The sequence below is a fragment of the Cydia pomonella genome, chromosome 10 (assembly GCF_033807575.1).
Source record: "Cydia pomonella isolate Wapato2018A chromosome 10, ilCydPomo1, whole genome shotgun sequence".
Classification (NCBI taxonomy): Eukaryota; Metazoa; Arthropoda; class Insecta; order Lepidoptera; family Tortricidae; genus Cydia; species Cydia pomonella.
The window spans coordinates 19,494,144-19,521,777 of NC_084712.1; the positions used below are offsets into that span (position 1 = coordinate 19,494,144).

Genomic DNA, 27,634 nt, shown 5'->3' on the forward strand with positions numbered 1-27,634 from the left:
CAAAGAAGAGAAATAGAAGGAAGAAAGAAAAGGAGTGGTTAACAATTAGAGTTTATAAGGGAGAAGTAGAAGAGGGAGCTGGAAAGGGTAGACCTCGGCAGACTTTCTCTGGTCAAATCGGGGAAATCCTGAAGCAAATCCAGGTCAAGAGCACCCTAAACCGACGGGAGTGTATGAGGAATGTTATGAAAGTGAAGGAAGCGAAAAAGGTATGTCAGGATCGTAGCAAGTGGAAATCCGTGGTCTCTGCGTACCCTTCCGGGAAATAGGTGGGATTATAATATGTATGTATGTATGTACTTTTAACTTATCCGACGTTTCATTCAACTAGGTTGCACCAGCTGTGTTCATGTGAACGCGAATACACGAGTATTTAATTTGTTATATCAGAAAAATAGATCTCAGATAAATATCGAAATGTTGCGACACTTATATTGCAAGCCCACACGTGGATAGAAAATAGTTTCTATCCAAGTCATAGGACTTGGCATAGATAATTCACAAACTTTGCTTTTTGAAATAAAAAGTGTTTACGCGGTAGGAAGTTAAAAGTAAAGTGCCGTCTAAATAAAGTACAGTAAGCGCTGTGGACAAAAATTATAAAAGTAAAGTGCCGTCTAAATAAACTACAGTAAGCGCTGACGGCTCAAGGTTTGTCAAAGGGCAATGGAGCGGAGTATCCTGGGTATCCGAAGATCTGACAGGGTGAGAAACACAGAGCTTCGCTCCAAAACCCGTGTCGTCGATGTTGGGATGAAGACCGCCAGGCTTAAGTGGGACTGGGCTGGACATGTCTGCCGGATGAATGATGACAGATGGGCTAAAATAGCCACTAGCTGGCATCCCCGGTGTAGTCGTGGCAGAGGTAGACCGAGAAAGTGATGGCGGGACGACTTGGATGCGTTTCAGCGGGACTGGCGGGACCTTGCTCAGCACAGGGAGGATTGGAAAGCCAGAGGGGAGGCCTTTGCCCAGTAGTGGGACACACAAATAGGCTAATAAAAAAAAATAAAAAAAAGCGCTGTCGACAAAAATTATAAAAGAACATTAAGCTACCTACGTATGATAAAATTCATAACTACACTTAAATAAATAGGCTCATCCTTCAATAGCCAATCAGCCATTTTATTTAAAAAAAAAACCTTCCTACTGTGATATATGTGGGTATACCTATAAAACAGACACACCAATATTAAGGGTATATTTGTTTCGTTGTCGTCAATTAAAGCTGTTATGGAAAGGACGCTGTTTAATTTATCTGAATACCTAAGTCTCGATTATTCAGTGGCGACGAATACGATCGGACTACAGTGCGTGTTATCGTGTTGTGTTGTGATTTTGGTAGCTGTAGGCAACAAAAATAAAGGCGGACAATGTCGATCGGCAAAATGCCCGAGTTTAAACCCGCGACCGACAACTGGCGGTTGTACGTAGATAGATTAGAACAGTATTTTGTAGTAAACAAAGTGGATAAAGAATTACATGTTCCTACGTTAATAACTGTTATGGGTGCGGAGTGCTATGAACTGTTGGTTAACTTGTGTACACCGGACAAACCGATTACAAAGACATTTACGGAGGTGGCGGCCATTTTAGAGCGCCATTTACAGCCAAAACACAGTGAACTCGCAGAACGGTACAAATTTAGGCAAAGGAAGCAATCGAGCAGTGAAAGTGTTGCGGAGTACGTGGCGGTACTTAAAAAAATGTCAATAACGTGTGAATTCGGGACTTGGTTGGAGGAGAGTTTACGCGATCAGCTGGTGTGTGGAATGCACAGTGAAACAATACGTCAGCGACTTTTTACGGAGGAAGGATTAGATTTTGGAAAGGCATACAAACTGGCGGTCAGCATGGAGGCGGCAGAGAGGGATGCGGCGGTCGTGGAAGGACGCGAGAAAGCATCGAGTGGGGCCGTGGCCGACTGCCAGGCCATGACAGGGTTCGCGTCGCGTCAGGCAAGAGGGCCGAGGGCGAGCGACTTCAGGTCCAGCGGGCCGGCAGCGGCAGGACTGCGATCATCCCGGGTGGTCAGTACCAGCGGCGGCCGCGGAGGCCACGCCGGTACCCGTGGCACCGGGGGAGCGGCAGCACCGGCGCTAGGCCGAGGGGCCAACCAGTGCACGGTATGCGGTGCGGGGCATGAGGCCTCGACGTGTCGTTTTGCACGTTACGTGTGCAAAGTCTGCAATCGACAAGGTCATCTCCGACGGATGTGTCCATATCTGGTGGACCAGCACTGCGTAGAGGTGGAACAGCATTGCGTGGAGTCGATGACAGCAAGCTGCGGCACGGAGCATTGCGGTCTCGGATTTGTGGGTCAAGGAACGGACTCAGATATCGACAGTGACGTTAGTTTGGAGGTAATTGCAGACTTAAATCAGATTTCTATAGCAGATTGTAAACCAATTTATATTCCAATTAATGTTCAAGGAAAACTACTGGAAATGGAGTGCGACACTGGCAGCGCATTGTCTTGCATAAGTTATAGGCAATACCAACAGCTATTTAGTAATTTAAATTTACAAAAGTGTAATTTGAAATTAAGTTATTATTCACGTATATTAGTAAGCCCTGCCGGGATAATCAAACCGCTAGTTAAATATAAAGACAAGAAAAAGTACCTAGATTTATATGTGGTACATGATGGTAAAGGCTTATTACTGGGGCGGCAGTGGTTAGCTGAATTGGGGATACGCATACCAGAAATTAGTTATTGTGATGTGAACAATGTGACAGGAAGTCATTTTAATTTGCACGATTTCAGCTCCCGCTACCGTGAAGTGTTCGCGGACGGCCTGGGGCGTTTCACCGGCGGCCGGGTCAGCATCCACCTGCGGCCGGGCGCGCGCCCGGTGTTCCTGCGCGCGCGGCCGCTGGCGTACGCGCTGCGCGAGCCGGTGGAGCGCGCGCTGGAGCAGCTGGTGCGCGACGGCGTGCTCACCCCCGTCGACCGCTCCGACTGGGCCACACCTATTGTACCCGTCGTTAAGAAGGATGGTAGTATACGGATCTGCGCTGACTATAAACTCACGTTAAATAGAGTATTAGAGGTGGACCGTTATCCGCTACCTAGGGTGGAAGACTTATTAGTTCGTTTGCATGGGGGGCAGCGTTTTAGCAAAATTGACCTGTCGCAAGCGTATGCTCAGTTCGAGTTAGATGAATCACGGAAATACACGGTAATAAATACCCATAAGGGTCTATTTAGGTATAATCGGTTAGTATACGGCCTATCGTCTAGCCCGGGCATATTTCAAAGGCGTTTAGAACAACTGTTTTCAGATATGTCACATGTTGGTGTATTTCTTGATGACGTCATTATAACGGGAAAGGATACGAAATCGCATATCGATAACTTGAACAAGGTGTTTGAACGACTGCAGTCGTATGGCTTACGCGTTAGGAAGGATAAATGTGAGTTTTTTGCGGATTCCATAAATTATTTAGGTCACGTGATCAGTCGAGCCGGAGTACATACCTGTCCAGACAAAATTAAGGCTATTATAAAAACACCCGCGCCGCAAAACGTGTCTGAACTTAGAACTTAGAGTTGTCTGGAGCAACGAGTGTCAGGCGGCGTTCGACTCGGTGAAGAAGGCTATGAGTTCAAGTGAGGTGCTGGTACACTACTCTAGTGACATGCCGGTGGTGCTTACGGCTGATGCGTCATCCGTGGGCGTGGGGTCTGTACTGTCACACCTGACGCCGGGCGGCGAGCGGCCCGTGGCGTACGCTTCGCGCACTCTGACACCGACCGAGCGAGCGTACGCGCAGATAGACAGGGAAGCCCTTGCAATAATTTACGGTATCCGTAAATTTCATCAGTATCTCTACGGCCGGAAGTTTATTCTACGCACGGATCACAAACCTCTGACATATATATTTGGCGACAAAGTAGGTATTCCGGTCATGGCCGCATCGCGACTTCAACGGTGGGCGGTGTTATTATCTGGGTATGACTATACGATTGAGTACGTGCCGTCGGCTAAAAACTGTGCCGACGCGTTGTCACGGCTTCCTCAGGCGAAGGCTGGAGAAGAGGATACCGGGGAGAAGACGTATTTAAATTTCGTGGAAGAAGTTTTTACCGATAACCAACAGCGACGTCAAATCGGCTACCTTAAAGGACAGAGTTTTGTGTAGAACGCTGTCGTACGTACAATCAGGATGGCCCGTGTCTTGTCCGGATGATGAAATGAAGCCATATTTCGCGCGCCGAAATGAGTTATACGTAGACCGAGGATGTGTAATGTGGGGCTACCGAGTCGCAATACCGTCCAGTTTGCAGGCGACAATCCTTAAACAGCTACACGTTAGTCACATGGGTGTAATTAAGACTAAATCTTTAGCTCGCAGTTACGTGTGGTGGCCGAATATTGACGCAGACGTAGAGGCACTATGCCGCGCGTGCCCAACGTGCGCGGCTGAGGCGCCGGCACCACCTCATGCGCCGCCCGCGTCCTGGCCGTACGTAGCGCGTCCTTGGACAAGACTTCATGCGGATTTCTTGTCTTTAAAAGGAAAAACTTTCTTTGTTGTGATAGATTCCAGTACCAAGTGGTTAGAAATTTGTGAAATGTCGCGCACGAATGCATCGGCGGTTATTAAAGAGCTACGCGCTATATTTGCACGTTTTGGGGTTCCCGAACAATTTGTGTCCGACCAAGGACCACCGTTTACCAGTTCGGATTTAAAAGATTTCTTGGTTAAATGCGGTATTCGGCAGTCTTTCTCGCCGGTTTACCATCCGGCTTCGAACGGGGCGGCGGAGGGTGCTGTTAAATTGTGCAAACGCGCCATCAAGAAAGCGTACAGGGAAAACGTTGACATAGATGCGGCTTTGCAAACTTATTTATTAGCGTATAGAAATAGTGTGCACAGCACGACAGGGGAGAGTCCAGCAATGCTCCTACAGCGGCGTCCATTGCGCACCCGGCTGGACCTGCTACGCGGAGAGGTCGCGCTGCAGGAGCGAGTGCAGGCGGCGCAGGCGCGCCAGACGGCGGCCGCGGGAGGAAAGCCGCGTTCGTTCGCCCCGGGTGACGAAGTCTGGGCGCGGGGATATGGTGCGGGGGACAAGTGGGTCAAGGGAACCGTGATAGGGCCAGAGAGCTCGCGCACTTACAGCCTAAGTAGGGATAACGGAGGGTCGATAGTCAGACACATAGATCAAGTTAGGCGCAGATCCCGTATGTCTACCGTGCCTTGTCCAAAACAAACAGTGGAGGCGGACGAGGGTGAGAGCGATGTCGAGGGCCTAGGTGGCCCGACGGAGGTGGAAAAAGACTCGACAGTAATGGTCGAAAGAGAAATTGTCCCTATGCTTACGAGCACAAGTGACGTCCGGTCAGATTCCGATCTTATTCCACCACCGCCTCGAGAACCGCTGACACGACCGCCAATGAATCTTAGACCTTTACCGCATCGTAAACTTAAGTTAGAAATCGATTAAATAAAAATGTTCGTAGTTATAAGATATTTACATTGTATACTATGTAGAAATAAGGGTGGAGGTGTGATATATGTGGGTATACCTATAAAACAGACACACCAATATTAAGGGTATATTTGTTTCGTTGTCGTCAATTAAAGCTGTTATGGAAAGGACGCTGTTTAATTTATCTGAATACCTAAGTCTCGATTATTCACCTACAGTTTTTTTTCTCATGATATTTCTACTCGAATCACAAGATCCTAATAGGACAAAATAAGTGACCCAAAATGTTTATTCCCAATCCGTCACCATTTTTTATATATTTTGTAAGTATAGCGTTAAAGGAATGGAATTAACGAAAAATGTAAGAAAAAATTGTAACACATTTTTCTCCTATTAGGATCGAAAGTATTCGAGATTCTATGTAGAAATAATATAAAGTTTACCATATCAGAAAATAAGTCAATTTTGATACAAACTTTTATCGCTGACTGTACTTTTCTTTCCATTGAGACAATTCTAAAGACCACAAACGCAATTATTAGGATGCGTTGTTTTATCACAGAGTTTCTTTGGCCACATCCTGTCTCCATCATCAGATCAGCTCAATGGTACCATAATATTGCATTGTCACCCGACTTACGTATGCAATGCGTCATCGGAAATCGGGTAGTGGGTTAAATTTAAGTTGCAAGATTTGACTCGTACAAATAATTATAGTTATAGGTATACATTACATTGTAAGTTAGAGTCTGTTCGGAAAGAGAAGAGTCGTGGATTGTATTGGGCCCCATACACTCCACGACTCTTCTCTTTCCGAACAAACTCTAAATAAAAGCTTGTAAAAAAGTGTAGAGTAATTTTAAAATAACCTCAATACATCTCGATATAATATAAACTTGTCACTCTTGTCAGTGTCAACGTGACAGCGATAACAAGGAGGGTGTGTCGGTACGCCGAGCATTCCGAGCATTTGGCAGCGACCAACGCTCGTGTTCGATATTCCTTTCAACACCTAATAACCGGGTTTATACCTACCACACCTTGAGTATTTTATCAACGTAATAATTATTTATTAAGAGGAAACGGGACGGCCGCTTCTCCATACAAACGTTGTCTCCATTTTCCTCTCTGGATATTATCATTATGGAAAACATTTTTACATAATTTAATGTATATTAACCATAACTATGCCCTTACGATTGAATTTTTCGATTTATTGATTATATTATTGTACAAATTTAGTCCGAAAACAGATTTCATACAACAACTAGTCCCCAGAATTGGCGTAGACACTAGTTTTACGAAAGCGACTGCCATCTGACCTTCCAACTCAGAGGGTAAACTAGGCCTTATTGGGATTAGTCCGGTTTCCTCACGATGTTTTCCTTCACCGAAAAGCGACGTAAATATCAAACGATATTTCGTACATAAGTTCAGAAAAACTCATTGGTTGAACCCGCGACCTCCGGATTGAAAGTCACATGCTCTTACCTCTCTACCTACCTACCTACCTACACTTACAAACGTCAAACTTAAAATACCCCGTTTTATCGTCGGGGGTCTCAAAAAACTCAAATATTTATTTAGAAAATTACGAAATTCAATTTCAATTAACGAATTAATGTAAATAATCAAACCAACAAGCCTGATGAAACATGCAGCTCTCACATCACAGGAAGTATTTTTACAACTTACCTATTATATATAACGTCGCCACGATCTAACACCATAATAGATAAGGATTAAATCCTAGCTGTTGTCGGCCACAGCGACTGCATGTACTGAACTTGGCTATAAATATTAATGATGTGAAACTTCTTATGCGACTTGCAACAAGGTTGCGTTAAACGTTTAACGCTATAATCGGTAACATAAAGTACTAAATAAAAACAGTCTTTATTTATTCATAAAGTAAAATTTGGCAGATGTTAATGTTAACGTTAATGTTAATGTCAACGATAATAATGTTGATGTTAATGTTAATGTTAAAGTTATTTGAAGTGAAGTTTCACGTCTTCCGCGCGGAGGGACTCCACGCACAATTTTTTTATTGGTGAGAAAATGATATAACACTCAAAGTCAAAATAACATAGCCACACGCCCAGTATTTTCACAATCTGTGAATGCAGCTGCGATTATTGCATAACGAAGCGCGTGTTAAAACTTAAGACTGTGCGATATTATTAAATAACTTAAAAACAAAAAAAAATGATTTCAGGCAACTAGCCCATAGATAAATATCTTCAAACTAGCATACTTATCGTAAAACTAAAAACTACAAAACATACTATGGCTGCGATGCATAACGCAACCCCGCAGAGTTAGGGAGCCGCCGCGGAACCGCCGGAACTTGATACCCTTCGGCCACAACTTCTCGTGTGGTGTTGTTTACTTAATTGAACATTCTTAAACCTTATTTCAAAGACATAAGGGCAAAGATAAAAATAATTTATTTTTCAAACATGAGTAAATTAACATATAGACCGCGAGCCAGGAACAGGGCTCCTACCGGGAAAATCGAAGTTCGTCAATTACGTGTTAGTAAGCGTAAAAGAGAAAGATCCCCGCAATATGCGAATTTCGGTTTTCGCGGTAAGCCCCCAGATTTCCATGACCTCCCGAGCGGAAACTCCTAAAAAAACTTTGTCAGATGATAGTTCAGATGCTAATGTTAAATTTTAAAATCGTTAGCCGGTTGTATCGCTCTGGTAAGAACGTCAGCCTGAAAATAAGCGCCTTGACTTTTTATGAAAGTAATAAAAAATATGAAACTTTGCATGTAGCATTCCATCAGGCGTAATCTATGTAATAGTCTAGCTTGTGTGCATGTCTATCATCATAATCATAATCATTATAATTTTTATTCATAAAACCAATTTATACGTCAACATTATGGATAGATTTATAACTATTTATATATCACATATTTAATAAATAAATAAATAATAAATATTATAGGACATTATTACACAAATTGATTAAGTCCCACAGTAAGCTCAATAAGGCTTGTGTTGAGGGTACTTAGACAACGATATATATAATATATAAATATTTATAAATACTTAAATACATAGAAAACACCCATGACTCAGGAACAAATATCCATGCTCATCACACAAATACATGCCCTTACCAGGATTTGAACCCGGGACCATCAGCTTCGTAGGCAGGGTCACTACCCACTAGGCCAAACCGGTCGTCAAAGTATTTAAACGCTTAAAGGAATAAGTTCGCCTTTGTACTAATGATGAGTGTTTTATTTTCATTTTTTACAATAAAGAGCTTTAGTACTACTACTACTTAAAATTAAAATCTGTTAAAAATCTTACTGTTCCTACCTATCCTATCTATAGGTATTATCTATACACTACTACTAAATATATCAATATTTAGTAAAACTCAGTACCTATTTCTTTATATTCTTGACTTATCCAATCTAACATCAATTTACAATACTTTTATTGTACTTACCCTTTGATTCGTGTCAGTAGCAAAATGGCTCGTCAAGCAGAAATTAATTATGATGCTCGTTATAAACTTCTCCTTATCAGCTTAATATCGAAATATTAATTAATATGTCTATCACACGCTGTAATTGGAGCTCTTAATGGTATCAAAGACATGTAAATAATAAGGATTGGTAACAGCGTGAAAATATTGGGCCTAGTTACGCAAGTTCATATGAGGGCCTACCGCGAACCACGGCCAACGTGTTTCCTCTCTGTCGCACTTGTAAATTCGTACGTAAGTGTGACAACACGTCGAACGTGATTCGCGTTAGGCCCTCTGGCTCGTGAGGTCAACCACATTTCCCGCGTTGAATGATGGCCCGTATGACAGTTCCTTCTAATTTCTTTTGGTTAGGATTAATTTTAAAAATAAATGAAGGAAATATGTTTTGAGTGTATTTTTATTACCTATAATGTTACATTCGGAAATAAATTAATATGCTAAACTTCTAATAAATACAAACATTTCACATGTATTTCACATTGTCATGTGAAATACATGTGAAATGTTTGTAGCTGTCGCTAGTCTATATAGAATGTACTGTCATAAAGACCATCATTCGACGTGAGACACTAAATTCTCTTTTGGCTCTAACCTTTTCGCAAAAGCTCGTCCACGCAAAAATAGAAATTGTTTTTCCACGTTTAAATATTTTCCATTCTCCATTATTTTTTAGTATAAAAAACTAGGTTTATAGGGCAATACAAAAAAATTGAAAAAAATTAGAATTAGAGAGATGACTACGCTACGCCACGGAGCATGCAACGAAGCAACGATGGGCATGTTGGTTACGCGGTCTGCTACATGCTTACCGCTTACTGGGGTCTATTGAGATTCTGAGATACTTTAATATGGAGCTATCCATTTTAAACTCTCACTAGACAGCGTTAATAACATAAGCTATGTCTATTAGACTAAGACTAAGTTATAGACTTTACCAAGTGACGCCATTTATATTAAGAATACAAGATACTTATTTCATACCCAATCCTCATCACCAGTCTTTATTGTCTACCGATCTTTGCTGCTATCCGTAAATATTCTTTCCTGTGCTAATTTGTGTTTTAATTTGATACCACGCATCGATAAATTAAATGAACATAGGTATGCTTAGCCCTAGTTAGAGCCAAGCTTTTGGCAACGCGCACGTAACACCTCTGGAGTTGCAGGCGTCCATAGGCTACGGTGACTGCTTAACATCAGGCGGGCCGTATGCTTGTTTGCTACCGTCGTGGTATAAAAAAAAAGCTAACTCTGCGTGGCATTTGTAATCAAATGTTAAATGTCTATAAAAAACTGACGTTTATAAAGACATTCCCTGACTTTGTTCTGTTTTTTTTTAATACTACGTTGGTGGCAAACAAGCATCCAAGCAAGAGGAGTTACATGCGCGTTGCCGACCCTAGCACTCCGCACCCTCGTTGAGCTCTGGCAACCTTACTCACCGGCAGAAACACAAAACTATGAGTAGGGTCTAATGTTATTTGGCTGCGGTTTTCTGTAAGGTCGCTTTGCTGTGCCCTACCACACAAATCGAGATGACATTCTCAGTTCCTATACCTCTCTTTTGGACGTAGTTTAAGGACGTGTCCGGGTCAAAATTAGCTAAGCGTATTTTCTTCCTTCGGCGCCCTCTCAGCAAGGGCGTCACCAGCTGATGGGCTAGAGGGAGGGGGGGGAGCAGTTCATATAACAGATGGCCAAGGCCCCCTCCCTTGAGATTTAGGAGCATTTTAAAATTTGTATGAAATCTGTTTGCGCTCCTAACTTTTATAATAATAAAAACACTAAAAAAGTAAAACGTAGTACGAAATAAGGATTATTTCCACTGTTGCGTTAATATACTGAACATTGATGAAACATTTTTCGGTTGGATATCTATCTCGCTGAAAATTATAAGTGCTAAACAATGTCATGATTTATGTAGGTATATTTACATTTAAGATAGCAGTTAAATAATAATTATACTGTGACAACATTATTATGTTACCCCGATTAATACAGGGGTAGTTGGGAAAATAACATTATACTGTTGGCAACACGGTAGTTTTAGCAAGTGGTGGGGACACGGTAAATGTTGGACAGGCTCGTTCACTTGGGTTGAGGCCGTCAAAGAGGACGCATCGTAATGAACTGGTTAGGTCAGAGTACCTGCAAGTATCCCGATTGTTGTACTAGTAATAGTTTAGAGTAACCATGCGAGAAGAAGCACTACAACAATATTATGAAAAGCGTTTGGTTAGAGAACGCATTAGCTGATTACTTGCAGCAATACCTGAAAATTACTTTAAAGCAAACTATTTTATCGAGATCCTGTCGCCGTGATAAATTGTTCTTGAAAAAAAAATTATGCTTTGCTACAAAAATGTGTATGGATTTCAAAACATTTCATCAAAGGTTTAGTACGAAAAGAAATAAAGTGGGTAGATATTGAGGGGTCGTGATAAGGGCTACGTTAGAACCTGATGAATTCTCGTCGCGGATTAGCTCCTACAATATGAGCACAATTTCCCATGAGAGGGTCTAGGTGACAAATATCGGCGTGAATGTCTCGCAATTTATCCGCCGTCCGTGTGGTACTAAGAGTATTTTCGAGTAAAAAAATAACAGACATTTTACGTGCGTTGGACAGCTTCAAAAATAACGAATTGGAATTTGCGACAAAAGTATCTGCCATGCTATTAGCTCATGAAATGAATGTTTTCCTCCGAGCTTTTCATATGAACGCAAACGTTTTAAGAACTTTATTGTAATCTAAAAAAACCGGTTTATACGACGAACGACAAAACGGCTGCCGGCTTGGTGGTGTGCCACGTAAACCTAGACACCTACATAGGAAGAAAGCAGTTTTTATTGCTCTAAACCGGTTAGTTTAACAAAAACTGTTCTCACAAAAACCGGTTTAGAACTAAAGGTTTTTCGGGCGAAACCGAAATTAAAAGATTTTGCGCCAAGTACATGATAACGGCTTGGAAATTTAACCGGTTTCCGAGCATTGCTCTACTCCGTAAATTTCAAGGATGCATTCCTGATTCCTGAGCCAAAATAAAATTACTTTCTCAAAGACACCGTATTCTAATTAACTCCATATCAGAGATAATCAATAATGGCAAATACTTTTGGAGTGTTGTTTCATCCGCTATTATTGTTGTTGACCGAATTTATTACGTTTTTTTCCGACATGTCCAATGTATAGTTGACGAAATATAATTTGCACCGATTGGTCATGTAACTTTATCTTTATGAATACAAACGAACAAAAGAGGTTTCAAGTGGGAATAACTGGTTACGATACTTTGTGTTTATGGGATAATATCGACAGTTCGATACGTTATTAGGCAAATGAAACTTATCTTTTAATCGACACAAATCGTGTTTACTTTGAAAATAATATTTCTTCTAGCAAAACAGGGTGCTGATTGATTTATTACCATATTGTAAAAAAAAGCGGCCAAGTGCGAGTCGGACTCGCCCATGAAGGGTTCCGTACCATTTATGACGTATTAAAAAAAACTACTTACTAGATCTGATTCAAACCAATTTTCGGTGGAAGTTTGCATGGTAACGTATATCATATATTTTTTTTTAGATTTTTCATTCTGTTATTTTAGAAGTTACAGGGGGGGGACACACATTTTTTCACTTTGGACGTGTCTCTCGCGCAAACTATTCAGTTTAGAAAAAAATTATATTCGAAACCTAAATATCATTTTTGAAGACCTATCCATAGATACCCCACACGTATGGGTTTGATGAAAAAAGATTTTTTGAGTTTCAGTTCTAAGTATGGGGAACCCCCAAAATTTAATGTTTTTTTTTTTCTATTTTTATGTAAACATCTTGATGCGGTTCATAGAATACATCTACTTACCAAGTTTGAACTGTATAGCTCTTATAGTTTCGGAAAAAAGTGGCTGTGACATAATCGGACAGACAGACAGAAGGGTTCCGTTTTTTGCCATTTGACTACGGAACCCTAAAAAGAGCTATAACATTCATCGGTGCAAATAATATTTCTTCAACTATACCTAATTTACGTATACCTATTTTAGATTTAAGCTAGTTATAGTAAAATCCTCTGTATATGTCCTGTAAATAAAATTATTTCTGTTTGTTGATGATGTTACATTCATCACACATCGACGTACTAAACGTGCCTTCCAATCCAAACACAGGGGGGTGAAAATAACATTTTAATTTGACCATCCACGACTCAAAGCAAAACCGTGCCAGTTGCCTTTCAACCGAATAAAAGTCTGTAAATATAATTAACCGTCACAGGAAAATCCTTTTAAGTTCGCGTCAAATGTTGACGAAACGTATCGGTTGGTAAAAAAGCACTTGAAATGGATGCCGCTAGGATGACTGGACCTGTTAACCCGAAAAAAAAAACAGAGCACCGGAGTTGAACCGGGGTTCAAGCGAACCGAGTCAAAAACATTTAAGAAAACTGGGGCCATTTCTGTGGACATTACAAAAATTAACAATTTGAATACACTATCAATACTAGACTTAAATCGACCGGGATATGGACCATGATTACCTTTTGTATGGTTCATGTAACTGCATCGAAATATAGGGAGCTCGAAAAATATACAAAAGGTAATCATGCTTCATATCCCGGTCGATTTAAGTCTAGTGAAACTAACCGTGAATCATTCAAAACTACCATCAATACTTACTTTCTATCATCATACAAATTTTAAGAAGTAGAAGGTATTTACAGGCCCATACAGAAATACGAAAATTAGTCCCTTTTTTATGATGTCCATAGGAAACATTAGCGTCTTCATCGGCTTTTAGTCAGTGCTATAGAAAATGGTATCGCTGCGCAGGTTGCTCTCTCCGTTGCGTTGAGCTTGCTTGTCAAAGAGCCTTTCATGTGGCCCTTGAGGCCTACTTACAGAATTAAAGGACAATGGGCACTTTTGTATGGGGAGTGTCCCATGGATGTATACTGTTGAGACATATGTCGTTTTAAAGCTCTTAATCGTAGTATTATTTTATTGTATGGCACCAACCTTGGACCACTTGCAGGGACCGAGCTATATAAAAAAAGAAGTTGCGCATATAAGCAGTTATATTTCCTTATACGCGGGATATAAAAAGTTTTAGCGTATTTTATTCGAAAGAATATAAAAAATGCTTTATGTTTTTTGTATCAACACCAATGATAAAGTATTTAAAGGGACACAATGTACAGTTTTAAAAAATCGTCATTCTAAAAATTACTTGATACACAGCGAAATAAGAGTGTATACAAATGCCATGTATATCATGTGAAAAGTATTTTTATAAGCTATTTTTCGTATAATATAACTGGGGTCAAATCGTTGCAGGGACCAAAATAAAACCATTTAATGAGTTAATTAATTGTAGTTAATTACGCCTTAACTTTTCTACTCAACGCCAGATGTCGCTCTAAAGCAAAATTCTACTTGACGTAAAACATTTATACATAGCGGTAATCTCGTCAGTCTTACTCCATCATTTTAAAAAGTATAGACTAGTTTATGGATTTCTAAAGTTATGTCAAGATGACTCTGAATGTAATATTGTCAACAATAATTGTCAAAACACGCAATTTAAAATATTCAACATTGTAATTACAAAATAGTATATTTCTAATACGCTATAATTTTCTCCAATCGAAAGGCACTCCATTCCATTGATCTCAGAGAGTATGCTCCTTGATGATCTTCACTATTCATGGGGTAGGTAAGATAAAAGTATTATTTTTTCTCGTATAGCTGCTATATAGCGTTCGACTCCATGGAAAATAAAGGCTCCAAATTATATAAAAAATATAGCATATATACAAAGTGCAATTTAGATAGTATTCCAGAAAAAAATGCGCCAATGTAAATGCTGAAAAGTTTCCTATCGTATTGTCGAACAAATTCATATCTACTTCTGATCTACGCGACCTTAGAAGTTTGGATTGTCCTACCTAATCATTTTACATTTTATTGTTTTCAGAACAAGAATTATTTTACTTCCCACTGTCTATGTAATGGGACTTAGAGCGGATTCATACTTTACTATACGTGTCGTGTCGAATGATAGTCCCTATGTCAGTTTCTCCAATTCTATTTTGCGTAGGATAAGTTAAAAAAATAATTAAAAATATGTGTTACCGTATTTTTATTCGTGAAATGTTACCTATATTTCTAAGTTAATGATTGTACTATACTTCCAAAAATATGTCTGACAAACATTTTACATGAAAGCCATTTTTCCATGTAAAAATGAACTGTTATAGGGACCATCTTCTGAATTTATGATAATTTATTCATATTTTAATGTACTCGGGTAATATTGCAGACATTATATCAGCACCAAATAAATGCTGTGAACCAGATATAATAATATATTAAGTGGCGAATAACGTTTCCAAATCGCATTTTCTTTTGACATATTTTTCTTTTTTTTTGCTCTTTTTTTCACGACCGGTTTGGCCTAGTAAGTCGATGATCCTGGGTTTGAATCCCGGTAAGAGCATTTATTTGTGTGATGAGCACAGATATTTGTTCCTGAGTCATGGATGTTTTCTATGTATTTAAGTATTTGTATATTATATCCTTTATTTCTCTTCCTTCTTAGGTTATGTTTTTTACAATATGGATATAAAAGTAAAATATAAAAATACATCAAAAAATACTATACAAAACACATATAAACACATTGTAAAAAACTTAACCTAGTGTGCCGCCAGCAGCGGGGCAGGGCCCAAGCTGCCGGTGGTCAGGGCTGCAGAGAGAGGAACCGCCGCACTATTATTATGTCGTTGTATGAGTACCCACAAAACAAGCCTTCTCGGCTTGTCGTGGGACTCAGTCAATTTGTGTAAGAATGTCCCTATAATATTTATTTATTGTTATTATTATTGTATGTCCGGTAACAGAACTCCCCAGGAGCACTCGGGTGTGTAAGGTCGCTACTCCCCAACTTATTATAATTGTTATTACTTTCAGCATTTTTAAGTTGTTCATCGGACACTGAGGCCATTGAAGTTTCAAGCTGGCGGCATCAAAATGGAGTACCTAGGTACTGTTTCAAATAAATGGATGGTAAGTAAGTACATTTGGTGAAGTGGAACTGCTGATGTTGATCAGAAACGGAACTCTTCCACGCGCGTGATTTGTCTTCTTTGTTAAGTTTGTAGCGAGTAAGTTTCAAGTACCAAGGTTTTTAGGAACCTTTGTGTCAAGGTAAAGGTCTGACGATGGGTTCCATGAGGAAGCGAGGGAACACCTCAAATCTTATAGGCATATAGTCATTTTGGATTTTCATCAATACCTTAAGCTTTTTCATTCCCACTAGTGGCATTTAATGAAGTGGAACTACTGATGTTGACCAAAACGGAACTATTGAACGCGCGAGATTTTTCTTCTTTGTTTTTTTTTTATGATATAAGAGGCAAACGAGCAGACGTCACACCTGATGGTAAGCGATTACCGCCGCCCATGGACACCTGCTAAACCATAGGGGTTGTAAGTTCGGTGCTGGCCTTTAAGATTGGAATACGCTGTTTTCTTAAAGTTTTAAATGTCGTATTGGTCCGGAAATACCGCAGGCGACAGATCATTTCATAGTTTAGCTGTATGAGGCAGGAAGTTTCTAGAGAAATGCACAGTTGAGGACTGCCAACCATCTAAGTGGTGAAAATAAAAATGTTGTAGCGTAGAGCGATGACGAAAAGAGGCGGCAAGGATTAATCCGAGCAATGCGATGGAACACTCGCCGTAATAGATTTGTCCTGATAAGTTTGTAGAAAGTAAGGTTGTTAAGAAACATCTGTGTCTAGATCCAGGTCTGATAGATACCTCAAACCTTATAGAAATACATATAGTTTTTTATGGATTTACATCAATAACTTTGGGCGTTTTATTAAAAAAAAGCTACATTTAATCAAGTGGAACTGCTGATGTGTTCCAGAACGGAACTTTTCAACGCACACGTTTTGTATTCTTTATTAAGCTTGTAGTGAGTAAGGTTCTTAAGGTGTACTTAATACATCAATGTCCAGTTCTGATGATGGGTTTCATGAAGAATCGAGGGAATTCCTAAAATCTTTTAGGCATACATGTAATAATTTCTGGGATTTTATTCACATATCAAGCATTATTATTAAAAAAGTGTCATTTGACTAAAAGTAACAGCTGATGTTGACCAGAATGGAACTCGCCAACTCGCGCGTGATTTGTTTTATTAGTTAAGTTTATAGCAAGTAAGTTTTAAGTATTAAGGTTTTTAGGAACATTTGTGTCAAGGTAAAGGTCTGATGATGGGTCCCATGAAGAATCGAGGGAATTTCTTAAATGCTATAGGCATATATGTAGTACTTATTGGATTTTCATCAACATATTATCAACTTTTATTCACAAAAGTGACATTTGATGATGTGGAACTACTGATGTCGACCAGAACGGAACTCCAACGCGTGCAATTTTTCTTCGTTAAGTTTGTACCAAGTAAGGTTCTTAAGAAACATTTTTGTCAAAGTACAGTTCTGATGATGGGTTTCATGAAGAATCGAGGGAATTCCTAAAATCTTATAGGCATACATGTAATAATTTCTGGGATTTTATTTACATATCAAGCATTTTTATTAAAAAAATTGTCATTTGACTAAGTGTAACAGCTGATGTTGACCAGAATGGAACTCGCCAACTCGCGCGCGATTGGTTTTATTAGTTAAGTTTGTAGCAAGTAAGTTTTAAGTACTAAGGTTTTTAGGAACATTCGTGTCAAGGTAAAGGTCTGATGATGGGTCCCATGAAGAATCGAGGGAATTTCTTAAATGTTATAGGTATATATATAGTACTTATTGGATTTTCATCAACATATTATCAAGTTTTATTCACAAAAGTCACATTTGATGATGTGGAACTACTGATGTTGACCAAAACGGAACTCCAACGCGCGCAATTTTTCTTCGTTGTTAAGTTTGTAGCGAGTAAGGTTCTCAAGAAACATTTTTGTCGAAGTACAGTTCTGATGATGTGTTTCATGAGAAAGCGACGGAACTCCTCATTCTCGTCAATTTTTATAGGTATATAGTAATTTTGGATTTTCATCAATATCTTTAGCTTTTTTTATTCACATTAGTGGCATTTGATGAAGTGGAACTAGTGATGTTGACTAAAACGGAACTCTTCAACGCATGAGATTTTATTCTTTTTTTCTTTGTTGTGATATAAGAGGCAAACTAGCAGACGAATCAACTGATGGTAAGCAATTACCGCTGGCCATGGACATCTGTTACACCATAGGGATTGTAAGTGCGGTGCCGGCATTTAAGATAGGAATACGCTCTTTCCTTAAAGTTTTAAAGATCGTATTGGGCCGGAAATACCGCATGCGACAGATCATTTCATAGTTTAGCTGTATGAGGCAGGAAGTTTCTAGAGAAATGCACAGTTGAGGATTGCCAACTATCTAAGTGGTGAAGATATAAATGATGTAGCGTAAAGCGGTGACGGAAAGAGGCGGCAGAGATTAATCCGAACAATTCCTCGGAACTTTTAAGTTTGTAGAAAGTAAGGTTCTTAAGAAATATCTGTACTAGACACCAGTGTCTAGTGTCTAGGTCTGATGATGGACACCTCAAACCTTATAGAAATACATATAGTTTTTTTTTTCATCAATATCTCTAGGTGTTTTATTTTAAAAAAGTTATATTTGATCAAGTGGAACTGCTGATGTTGTCCAGAACGGAACTTTTCAACGCACGCGTTTTGTATTCTTTATTAAGCTTGTAGCGAGTAACGTTCTTAAGGTGTATTTATATCAATGTTCAGTTCTGATGATGGGTTTCATAAATAATCGAGGGAATTCCTGACATCTTATAATTTCTGGATTTTTATTTACATATCAAGCATTTTTATTAAAATGTGACATTTGACGAAATGCAACAGCTGATGCTGGCCAAAATGGAACTCGCCAATTCGCGCGCGATATGTTTTATTTGTTTATTTTGTAGCAAGTAAAGTTCTTGAAGACATTTGTGTCATAAGGTCTAGTTCTGAGGATGGGTTCCATGAGAAATCGAAGAAATTCCTCAAATCTTATAGGCATACAATACATACAGTAATGTTTGGATTCTCGTCAACATATCAAGCATTTTTATTTAAACAAGTTAGTGATATTGACCAGAACGGAACTCTTCAACGCGCGCTAGGTTCAGCTAGGTTCTTAGGAAACATTTGTGTCAAGGTCCAGTTCTGATGATGGATTCAATGAGGAATTGAGGATTTTAAATCGATTTGAATTCACAATTAGGAGGAATTGAGGATTTTCGTCAACATATCAAGTTTTTTTTATTTGAACAAGTGACATTTGATGAAGTGAAACTGCTGATATAACTGAAACTATGCTGATACTGCTGAAATGGAACTCTTCAACGACAAGTATTTTACCTTAGGCGTTTTTTTTTTTTTTTTCGTTTATAGCATGTAAGGCTTTTAAGGAACATTTGTGTCAAGGTCCAGTTCTGATGATAGGTTCTACGAGAAACTGAAGGAGCTTCTCATATTGTATAGGATAGGCATACATATAGTCATTTTAGGATTTTCATCAATATTACAAGCATTTTTACTCAATAAAGTGACATTTGTTGAAGTAGAATTGCTGATGAAGAACGGAACACCTCAACGACTTCCAGATTCTTTATTTTTATTACTCTTCTTCCTTTTTCATTATTCTTAGAACAGGTATTTCTACGAAGTGAACCGAACTGCTACTATTAAAAGTAGCTAGGTAGGTAGGTTAAATAGGTTAAAACTGTAAGGATTATTATGTATAAGTAGTTTCTTTTAATTAAACATAGGTAAGTAATTCTATTTAAGTATAAGTATCTTTAAAAAAAACATCAATCGACTCTTATCTGTCACTAGTTCCAGTTTCAGAGTATAAAATCCGGGTACACAGCCACGGCTAGCCGGGTAGCCAGACAGTTCGAATACGGATACGGACAAGTTATTGTGAATAAAAAAATCTTATCGTCTTGCAAAAGTTAATGTCATAAATGTATAGGTTTCGAATACATGAATATAAAGTGAAAATGCTGGTAAAAGTATTAGTTTTTATCATTAACCATTTTATATCCCAACAAAACTGTTACCCTTACAAAAATAAAATGCAATAATCAAAGCTTGTACTATGGGTACTAGGCGACGTTAAACATACTTATTTAGATAAATATATATTTACGTATATACATAGAAAACACGCAAGCCTTAGGAACAAATATCTGTATTCATCACACAAAGAAATGCCCTTACGCGATTCAAACTCGGGACCATCGGCTTCATAGGCAGGGTCACTACCCACTAGGCCAAACCGGTCGGCAAAAGGTAAAGATAATTAGGTAAAGACAATGAATAATTAAACGTATTATAAATTGACACCAATATCCATCAAATAGTATAACTAGGTATGCTAAGAGTGGGCTTCAGGCCATTACGTCGCACCTTTAGAATTAAATTAATTTGACTCAAAAAGTACGACTACTTTATATAATATATAAATGTTACTACCAAACTACATATTATGTAGTTTGGTAGAACAGTAAGAACTCACTATATGTGTCTCTTTTTCATGCGGTGAAATCCCCCCCACCCGGAAAGGATAGCGACGCCCATTTTATCGACTCTCGAGTCGACTCCAATCTGATACTAATAGTAAGTAAGTACTTACTTAGTAAGCAAATTGTAGTAGTTATCCCTTCTTAGTAAAAGGAAGTATTGTAAAGATACTACTTTTTAACCGACTTCAAAAACTTTTTTTTTTGTATATATGTTAAGTAAGATCTTCGTCATTTCTGAACCAATGTTGAAAATTAGTTATCGTTTGAAAGTGGGTGTATAGTTCCAAGATGGTCCTATTTTTGACAAAACCACGAGGAATTAAGGGAACTCCCCAAATCTTATAGGCGTTTTTTAGTTTCATCAACAGACCAGGCATTGCCATTCAAAAAAGTGCTATTTGAAGAAGTGGAACTTCTGATCAGGACCAGAAAAGAACTCTTTAACGATGCGTATTTCACGCTAGACGATTTGTCTTCTTTGTTATGTTTGTAAAGAAGCTACTTGCTTAACGAGGTTTAAGGAATATTTGTGTAAAGGTCTAGCTTACATCATGGGTTCCATGAGGAATTGTGTCAACCTCTCAATTCTTGATGGAACGTAAAACTGTTTATTGACATAATTGTCGATAGGTATCCCATCTGCTCTAATTTACCCCACTTGAAAAAAAAAGGTACTTACATGAAAAAAAAAACTTCTCTTAAAAATAGGAAACCGACTTCAAACATAGGTATTAGAAAACATTACAAAAACTGTTATTGTATTTTCAGAAACCATACGGAAATAATGAGGATGCATCGACATAAGAAGAATCGAACATGGGCAAGATAAAGTTCAAGAAAAAAGCAAATATAATGTGTACTTGTGTGTAGTCAAAGAAAGTTGAAAAATAAAGCATAATTAATGGCCATAGAATACAGAACCGATACACGAACATTAAGACTATTAAAAATAGACATATAGGTTGATCGTACTACTCGTACTAATGTATATCTTTTGTTCAATTATATTATTGCATTAAAGTTAGATTCTCTAGATATATATTATTCATAGGTTCTGTATTCTATACGAATTGTTTCAGTGTAATTATTGTACTAAATACCGTTGACCGCCTGTCAACAGTATTTATTTCTACATTACTATCACAGAAGATTTTAGGCCCTACCGTACAGTTTTTGAATTAGTATTTACTATGGACAAATATAGCGAAATGTGAGTTTTTACCTAAAATATCAATCTTTTGTGAACGTGGTGTAGAGTATATACCGCCTAAGACTAAGTAGCTACGCGGGTTACGTTTTAAAAATAGAATCGTGTTCATGGTCGGCCCATGGTAAAAATAATTAGGTACCCGTAGACCCGCTGGTGAACACTGTTTATGATAACACTTAAAATAAACCCCGTGGACCCACCAGGAGAACATATGGGAGAGACTAGAGATAATACACCGCTTTAAGGGCGGTCGCACTCGGCATTGACATCTGGCGTCTAGATGGCGGGTGGACCTCAGCGAATTTCAAAGAAATATTTATAAACATCCAATGACGTTCGGCTCGGACACCAGATCTTCAATCTCCTGATTCCTGTGGAGTCTCCAGGTTCCATCCTCTCCACGTGTGAGTCCTAGGATTTTTCGCGCTGCCAGACTCCGATGACTCGGGCACGTAGTCCAGATGGGTGAGGATCGTGCAGCCTGGAGGGCGTACTCTGAAGTTCCAAATGGCCGAAGACCGTCTAGACGTCCTAGGTAGGTCCCGCTGGAGAGACGAAATGCAAAAAGACCTTAGCGAACTCGGCGCCGTCGACTAGATGGAAACGGTTTTGGACAGAGAAGCATGGCGGTCTTTGGTGTCGGAGGCCAAGATCCACTTCGGGTCGCTGCGCCATAGCAGTAAGTATTTATAAACATACTGTACCTTCTGTGTAGCTAACCCAAAACGAGATATTTAAGAAAAAGTCCACCCGCCATTCTGACGTCAGGATTGCGGTTGGACCTATGAAATCTTGCATTATACCGCACTAAAAGTATGCAGTTATATGGTACAGTCGCCATCAGATATATCGGAGTGGCCGAGGTGCTCAAAGATCTCTAAACACGCACTCTAACCTCTTGACAGTAGAGGCATGTTCAGATATTCGTGGGTACCTTGGCCGCTCCGATATATATGATGGTGACTGTACCTTCAGTGTACCTCTGTAAATAGAAATAGAAACCGGTGTACCTCTCCCCAAAACAAGCTAGGCTAAGCTCATGCACAATATAACTGCATACTTTTAGTGCGGTATAATGCAAGATTTCATAGGTCCACCCGCCATCCTGACGTCAGGTTGGCGGGTGGACCGTTTTGTAAAATATCTCGTTTCGGGGAAACACTGGTTTCTATTAAAGGTACACTGAGGTACACAGAAGGTACAATATGTTTATAAATATTTCTTTGAAATTCGCTGAGGTCCACCGCCATCCTGACGCTTACCATATATCTAAGGACCGACCTTAGGGGCAATAACGATAGTGCTAGTTCAGTTGTGTCATTCACAAATTCGAGCCAATCGTGCTGTCTAACGCAACTAGATGCGATCAATCGCGTGCGTAATGCGAACTCATCAACCAATCACGTTGTGGTAGTGGTACTTGTGGCGTTAGACTGCACGATTGGCTCAAACTCGTGTGCGTAACACCGCTGTACTGGCCCCAATCTTATTGCCCGTAAGGCCCGTCCTCAGATATATTATGTCAATGACACAGTCGCGATTTTAAAAAATCACATCGCTTCTGCTACCAAGTTGTTGAGCATAACGTTTTCCTATCCACAGGTTCCATCTGTCCAGTAGGATCCACCATCTCGATCCACCAGATTGAAGAGATTGTTACTTAACTGATGGATCGAGATAATGAAACCTACTGAATAGAGCGGGTCGATTGGATATAACAAAGTACGCTTATATGAAACGCTACTCCGGTGTGCGAGTGAGACAGTCAGGCCAATTTGAACTTGCATTTGACAGAAAACTGTCTCCATCAAACGCTACCAGTTCCATTGCCGGCCTCTTCGCTGCCTTCTATAGTGGTTCAATCTTACCTTGCTTATGAATAAAAAGGGGCGTGCACACCGATATTAGAGTAATATTGGAATCATATCAGTTAGTTGCGGGCGTCTCGCTCGCACAAATACATGCGTATAAGTGCGAAATGAACGCACGAATGACAGCTAACTGGTATCATTCCAATATTATTCTAAAATTGGTTTAATGTCAGTTGCACTTTCGAATTGGCCTACATAGCGATTTCCTTAGCCTGCACACCGGATCGGCGTGTGGGCCGGCATCTAGCTAATGTAAAGCCACCTCATTAGGTGCTTTTAGCCTTTTGAACGGCAAGAACACCTAAAGATGTGGTGAGAGAAAGCCGCGCGTCCCTCATGCACTGCACTAGCTTTACAGCTTGCATTGCGACCAATGTATGCCGCTCACCGCCCCGCCGGTCGCGTGGGTCCAATCCGCGGCCCTAGAAGACGTACTTTACATATAAACAAGAGCACGCGAGCATATTGCGAGTTGTGTATGTGTACTTGTGTTATCTAGGCGCACAAACGGTTACAATAACAAGAAGTGTACACCGCGTGTGCAGTCCAACACGGGAGCACGGGTGCGATTCGAAAATAACGCGCTAGCGACGCATTACGACATTGATACTTTACCATTTGAACGCCATAAACAAAAACGTTACTCACACGCCAAGGTCACGGGCGCAAGTGAGCTTGAAAGTGCATGAGTATTACATTAGGGACTTTGACAGCGATTATAACAGCTATAATCATTAATGTGTTCATGGCCCTTAAATCATGTCTAGTGACGGCGCCTTTAGGTGTTCTTGACGTTCAAAAGGTTAAGGGCGTTTGCTAGCTGGCGCTAGTGCACGGAGCGAGCAAACACGCGCAGGTGCCTTTGTAAGTAAAATCAGTCGCACGCGTCCGCGCCAGTTAGCGTTGCTGATACTGTAAGCCGCACGCCCGCTCCATGCACACGCGAGACGTTGCGGACGCCCTATGCCCTAAACCTTACTTGAAAGTGTGAAGGTTACTCTGACAGCGGATATATCAGCTATAATGTATTTATGACGCTTTGAGCATAGCTAGTTAAGACGCCTTAAGGTATTCTTGGCGTTTAAAAGGTTAAGGGCGTTTGCTAGCTGGCGCGAGTGCACGGAGCGGGTGCACGCGCGCGGGTGCCTTTGTAGGTAAAATTCGTCGCACGCGTCCGCGCCAGTTAGCGTCGCCAGTTACTGTTTTTCGTTAACCCGCTCCAGCTAGCAAACTAATCGCAAATGGTCCGAGATTGGCGCAATAACCATGCATTACCTTATCTGGATCTGGATGCACCTATTCACCAATGCTTGCTTTAAAGTAACTTGTCGACTCGTCCTGATAATATTTGTGCGACCGTGAAGAAAATCTATGCCGTCACTTATTTTTCAATTTATATGAAATAAAGATGTTAAATGTATTCAAAAGTTTTTATTTAATAAGGTATGTATTGTATATGTAACTAGGGAATACTGGAAAGGTCCTTAAGATATATCTAGGAGCAGCAATGAAATACCGAGCTAGCTCAATCGTGTGTATTTCGGAACTGACATACAAAATACTCAACCACCCTCTAGTCGGCGCATGTTAACTTAGGTCTACCCCATATTACATATATAACACCCCCCTTCTTAACTTATATGTACTACCAATCTTACTGGAGATAGGAATTAACTTATTTCAATAATATTGTTAAGAGTGGTAACTACCTGAGACAAAAGAATGACATTTTAATTACATAATAAGTTTGTCTCAAGTATGTACCACTGAACTTATGTAGGTAACATAATAAGAAAAACAAAGTATACAATAACTAGGAAATATTAACCGTTATCTAATCTATTTCGAAACCATAACGCATAGGTGGTTTCCTAATTCGTTTCAATTGTGAGGCCGGGGCTAGCGTCAATGCGGGCTCGGCCGGTGGCGCTAGCGGCGCGGGCGCCGGCGGCGGCGCAGGGCCGGCGGGGGAGCGAGCCGGCGCGGGCGCGGCCGGGGAGCGCGGCGGCGGCACCGACGCGCGCTCGGGCGACACACCAGGGGTGCTATCTGACGGAATCGAGTTTGGCCAACAATACACTATTCGCGACTTTAATTGATCTAAGTGTCTACTACATGTGGTACCATTTTCCTTTGTCACTACGTAATTACGAGAACCCGTTACTTTTGATACTGTTCCCGGTACCCACTTATCCCTCGCGTTAAATTCTTGTATCCATACTGGGTCCCCTTCGTCCATTTGATTAGGTAGAATACCTCCTGCTGCTTCGATTTGTTTCTGTTGAGCGCGATGTACTCTCTTTTCTACTGCGCTGGTAGGCTTTAACTGGTCCAATCTAGAACGAAGCGGTCGTTTTTGTAGCAACATAGCTGGAGTTTCTCCCGTGGTACCTTGCTCACAGTTACGGTAATTCAGTAAAAAAGTTTGTAATGTTTCCTCTATGTCTTGATTTTCCCTTATAGCTTTTTTTATAGCTCCTTTACACAACTTAACAGCACCTTCTGCGGCTCCGTTCGATGCTGGATGGTACGGTGCTGTAAATGTATGTGTTATTCCATTTAATCTCATAAATTCATCCATCTCTTGACTTGTGAACGGCGGTCCGTTATCTGACACGACCTCTTTTGGCAGTCCGAACCTCGCAAAAGTCTCTCGTAACACCTTAATGACTGCCTTTGCTGTTGTCCTGGTCATTAGGAAAGCCTCAATCCATTTGGTGGTTGAGTCAATCAAAATAAAAAAAGTCCTACCATCATAAGGTCCCAAAAAGTCCACATGGAGTCTACTCCAGGGCTCCGAGTAGTACGGCCAGGGTTGAGATTTAACTCGGGGTGGTGCAGAAGCCTCCACAGCGCAAATAGCGCAGCTTCGACTCATCGCTTCTATATCACGATCAATATTTGGCCACCAAACGAAACTACGAGCCACACTCTTCATCTTGACCATACCTTGGTGACTACTGTGTAATTCCTTTAAAATATTTGCTCTTAAGTTTTCTGGAATGATCATGCGATAACCCCACATTACACAACCACCTTCGACATACAGTTCCTGCCTTTTGGAGAAAAATGGTTTTAATTCTTCGCTATTACAAGATGCTGGCCACCCTCCTCTTATGTATGTAAGTACTTGTCTTAAAATAACATTTTTGTCCGTCTCTTTCTGGACGTCCTGGCTGGTAATGGGCAAAAAGTTTTGTACGAAATTTAGATAGGTTATTTCCTCACTCATCTGATTACTCTCAGGCCTGTGCGGCGGTAGTCGGGATAGGGCATCGGCTCCATTTTTAGTAGTGTGCACATACTCAATATCATATTGATAGCCTCCTAAAATAATTGCCCATCTTTGCATGCGACTGGCCGCCATCACCGGAATCCCGGCTTTGTCTCCGAAGATCGTCACCAACGGCTTGTGGTCAGTCCTCAAAACGAATCTGCGGCCGTACAAGTATTGGTGGAATTTCTTTACTCCATAGATAATGGCAAGCCCCTCTCGTTCTATCTGTGAGTATGCCTTCTCCGCGCTGTTCAATACCCTCGAAGCGTAGGCTATGGGGCGCTCCGTACCATCCGGCCATGCATGCGATATCACGGCGGCCACGCCCACACTGCTCGCATCTGTCGTCAGAATCAGTGGGAGGTCTGGCGAGTAGTGGGCCAGCACCTCACTGGAAGCCAACAATCGTTTGACCTTATTAAAAGCCTCCTGACAAGACTGAGACCACTCAAATATAACATTTTTTTTTAGCAACTCATATAGGGGTGTCAGTATTGTGCTAATATTTCTCACAAATTTCGCATAGTACATCGCCATTCCAAGAAAAGAACGTAACTCGGACACGTTACTAGGTGTTGTTACATTCAAAATATCCCTAACCTTCTTGGGACAAGTATGGAGTCCTTCTTTATCCACAACGTAACCTAAATAGGTAATTGAATTAGCCAGGAAAGAACATTTTTCTTTTTTTATCTTTAAACCGTATTTTTCCAGCCTCTCAAATACCCTATATAGG

The 27,634-nt window shown here is 40.2% G+C and overlaps 1 protein-coding gene and 1 long non-coding RNA gene across 2 annotated transcripts; both read left to right on the top strand.

Annotated features, from left to right (window-relative positions):
- Positions 1-4,252: 4,252 nt before the first annotated feature.
- Positions 4,253-5,455, top strand: LOC133521763 (uncharacterized protein K02A2.6-like). Its single transcript, XM_061856831.1, has one exon. The coding sequence runs from the start codon at positions 4,253-4,255 to the stop codon at positions 5,453-5,455; it is 1,203 nt and encodes a 400-aa protein (XP_061712815.1).
- A 13,936-nt stretch (positions 5,456-19,391) lies between these two features.
- LOC133522348 (uncharacterized) lies at positions 19,392-21,768 on the top strand. The gene is made up of 2 exons (XR_009800041.1): positions 19,392-20,634; positions 21,309-21,768. It is a non-coding gene; the product is annotated as an uncharacterized LOC133522348 (long non-coding RNA).
- Positions 21,769-27,634: the final 5,866 nt, after the last annotated feature.

Bases quoted from the DNA above. Each gene is read 5' to 3' on its own strand.
- LOC133521763 (XM_061856831.1), top strand. From the start codon at position 4,253: ATGTGGGGCTACCGAGTCGCAATACCGTCCAGTTTGCAGGCGACAATC.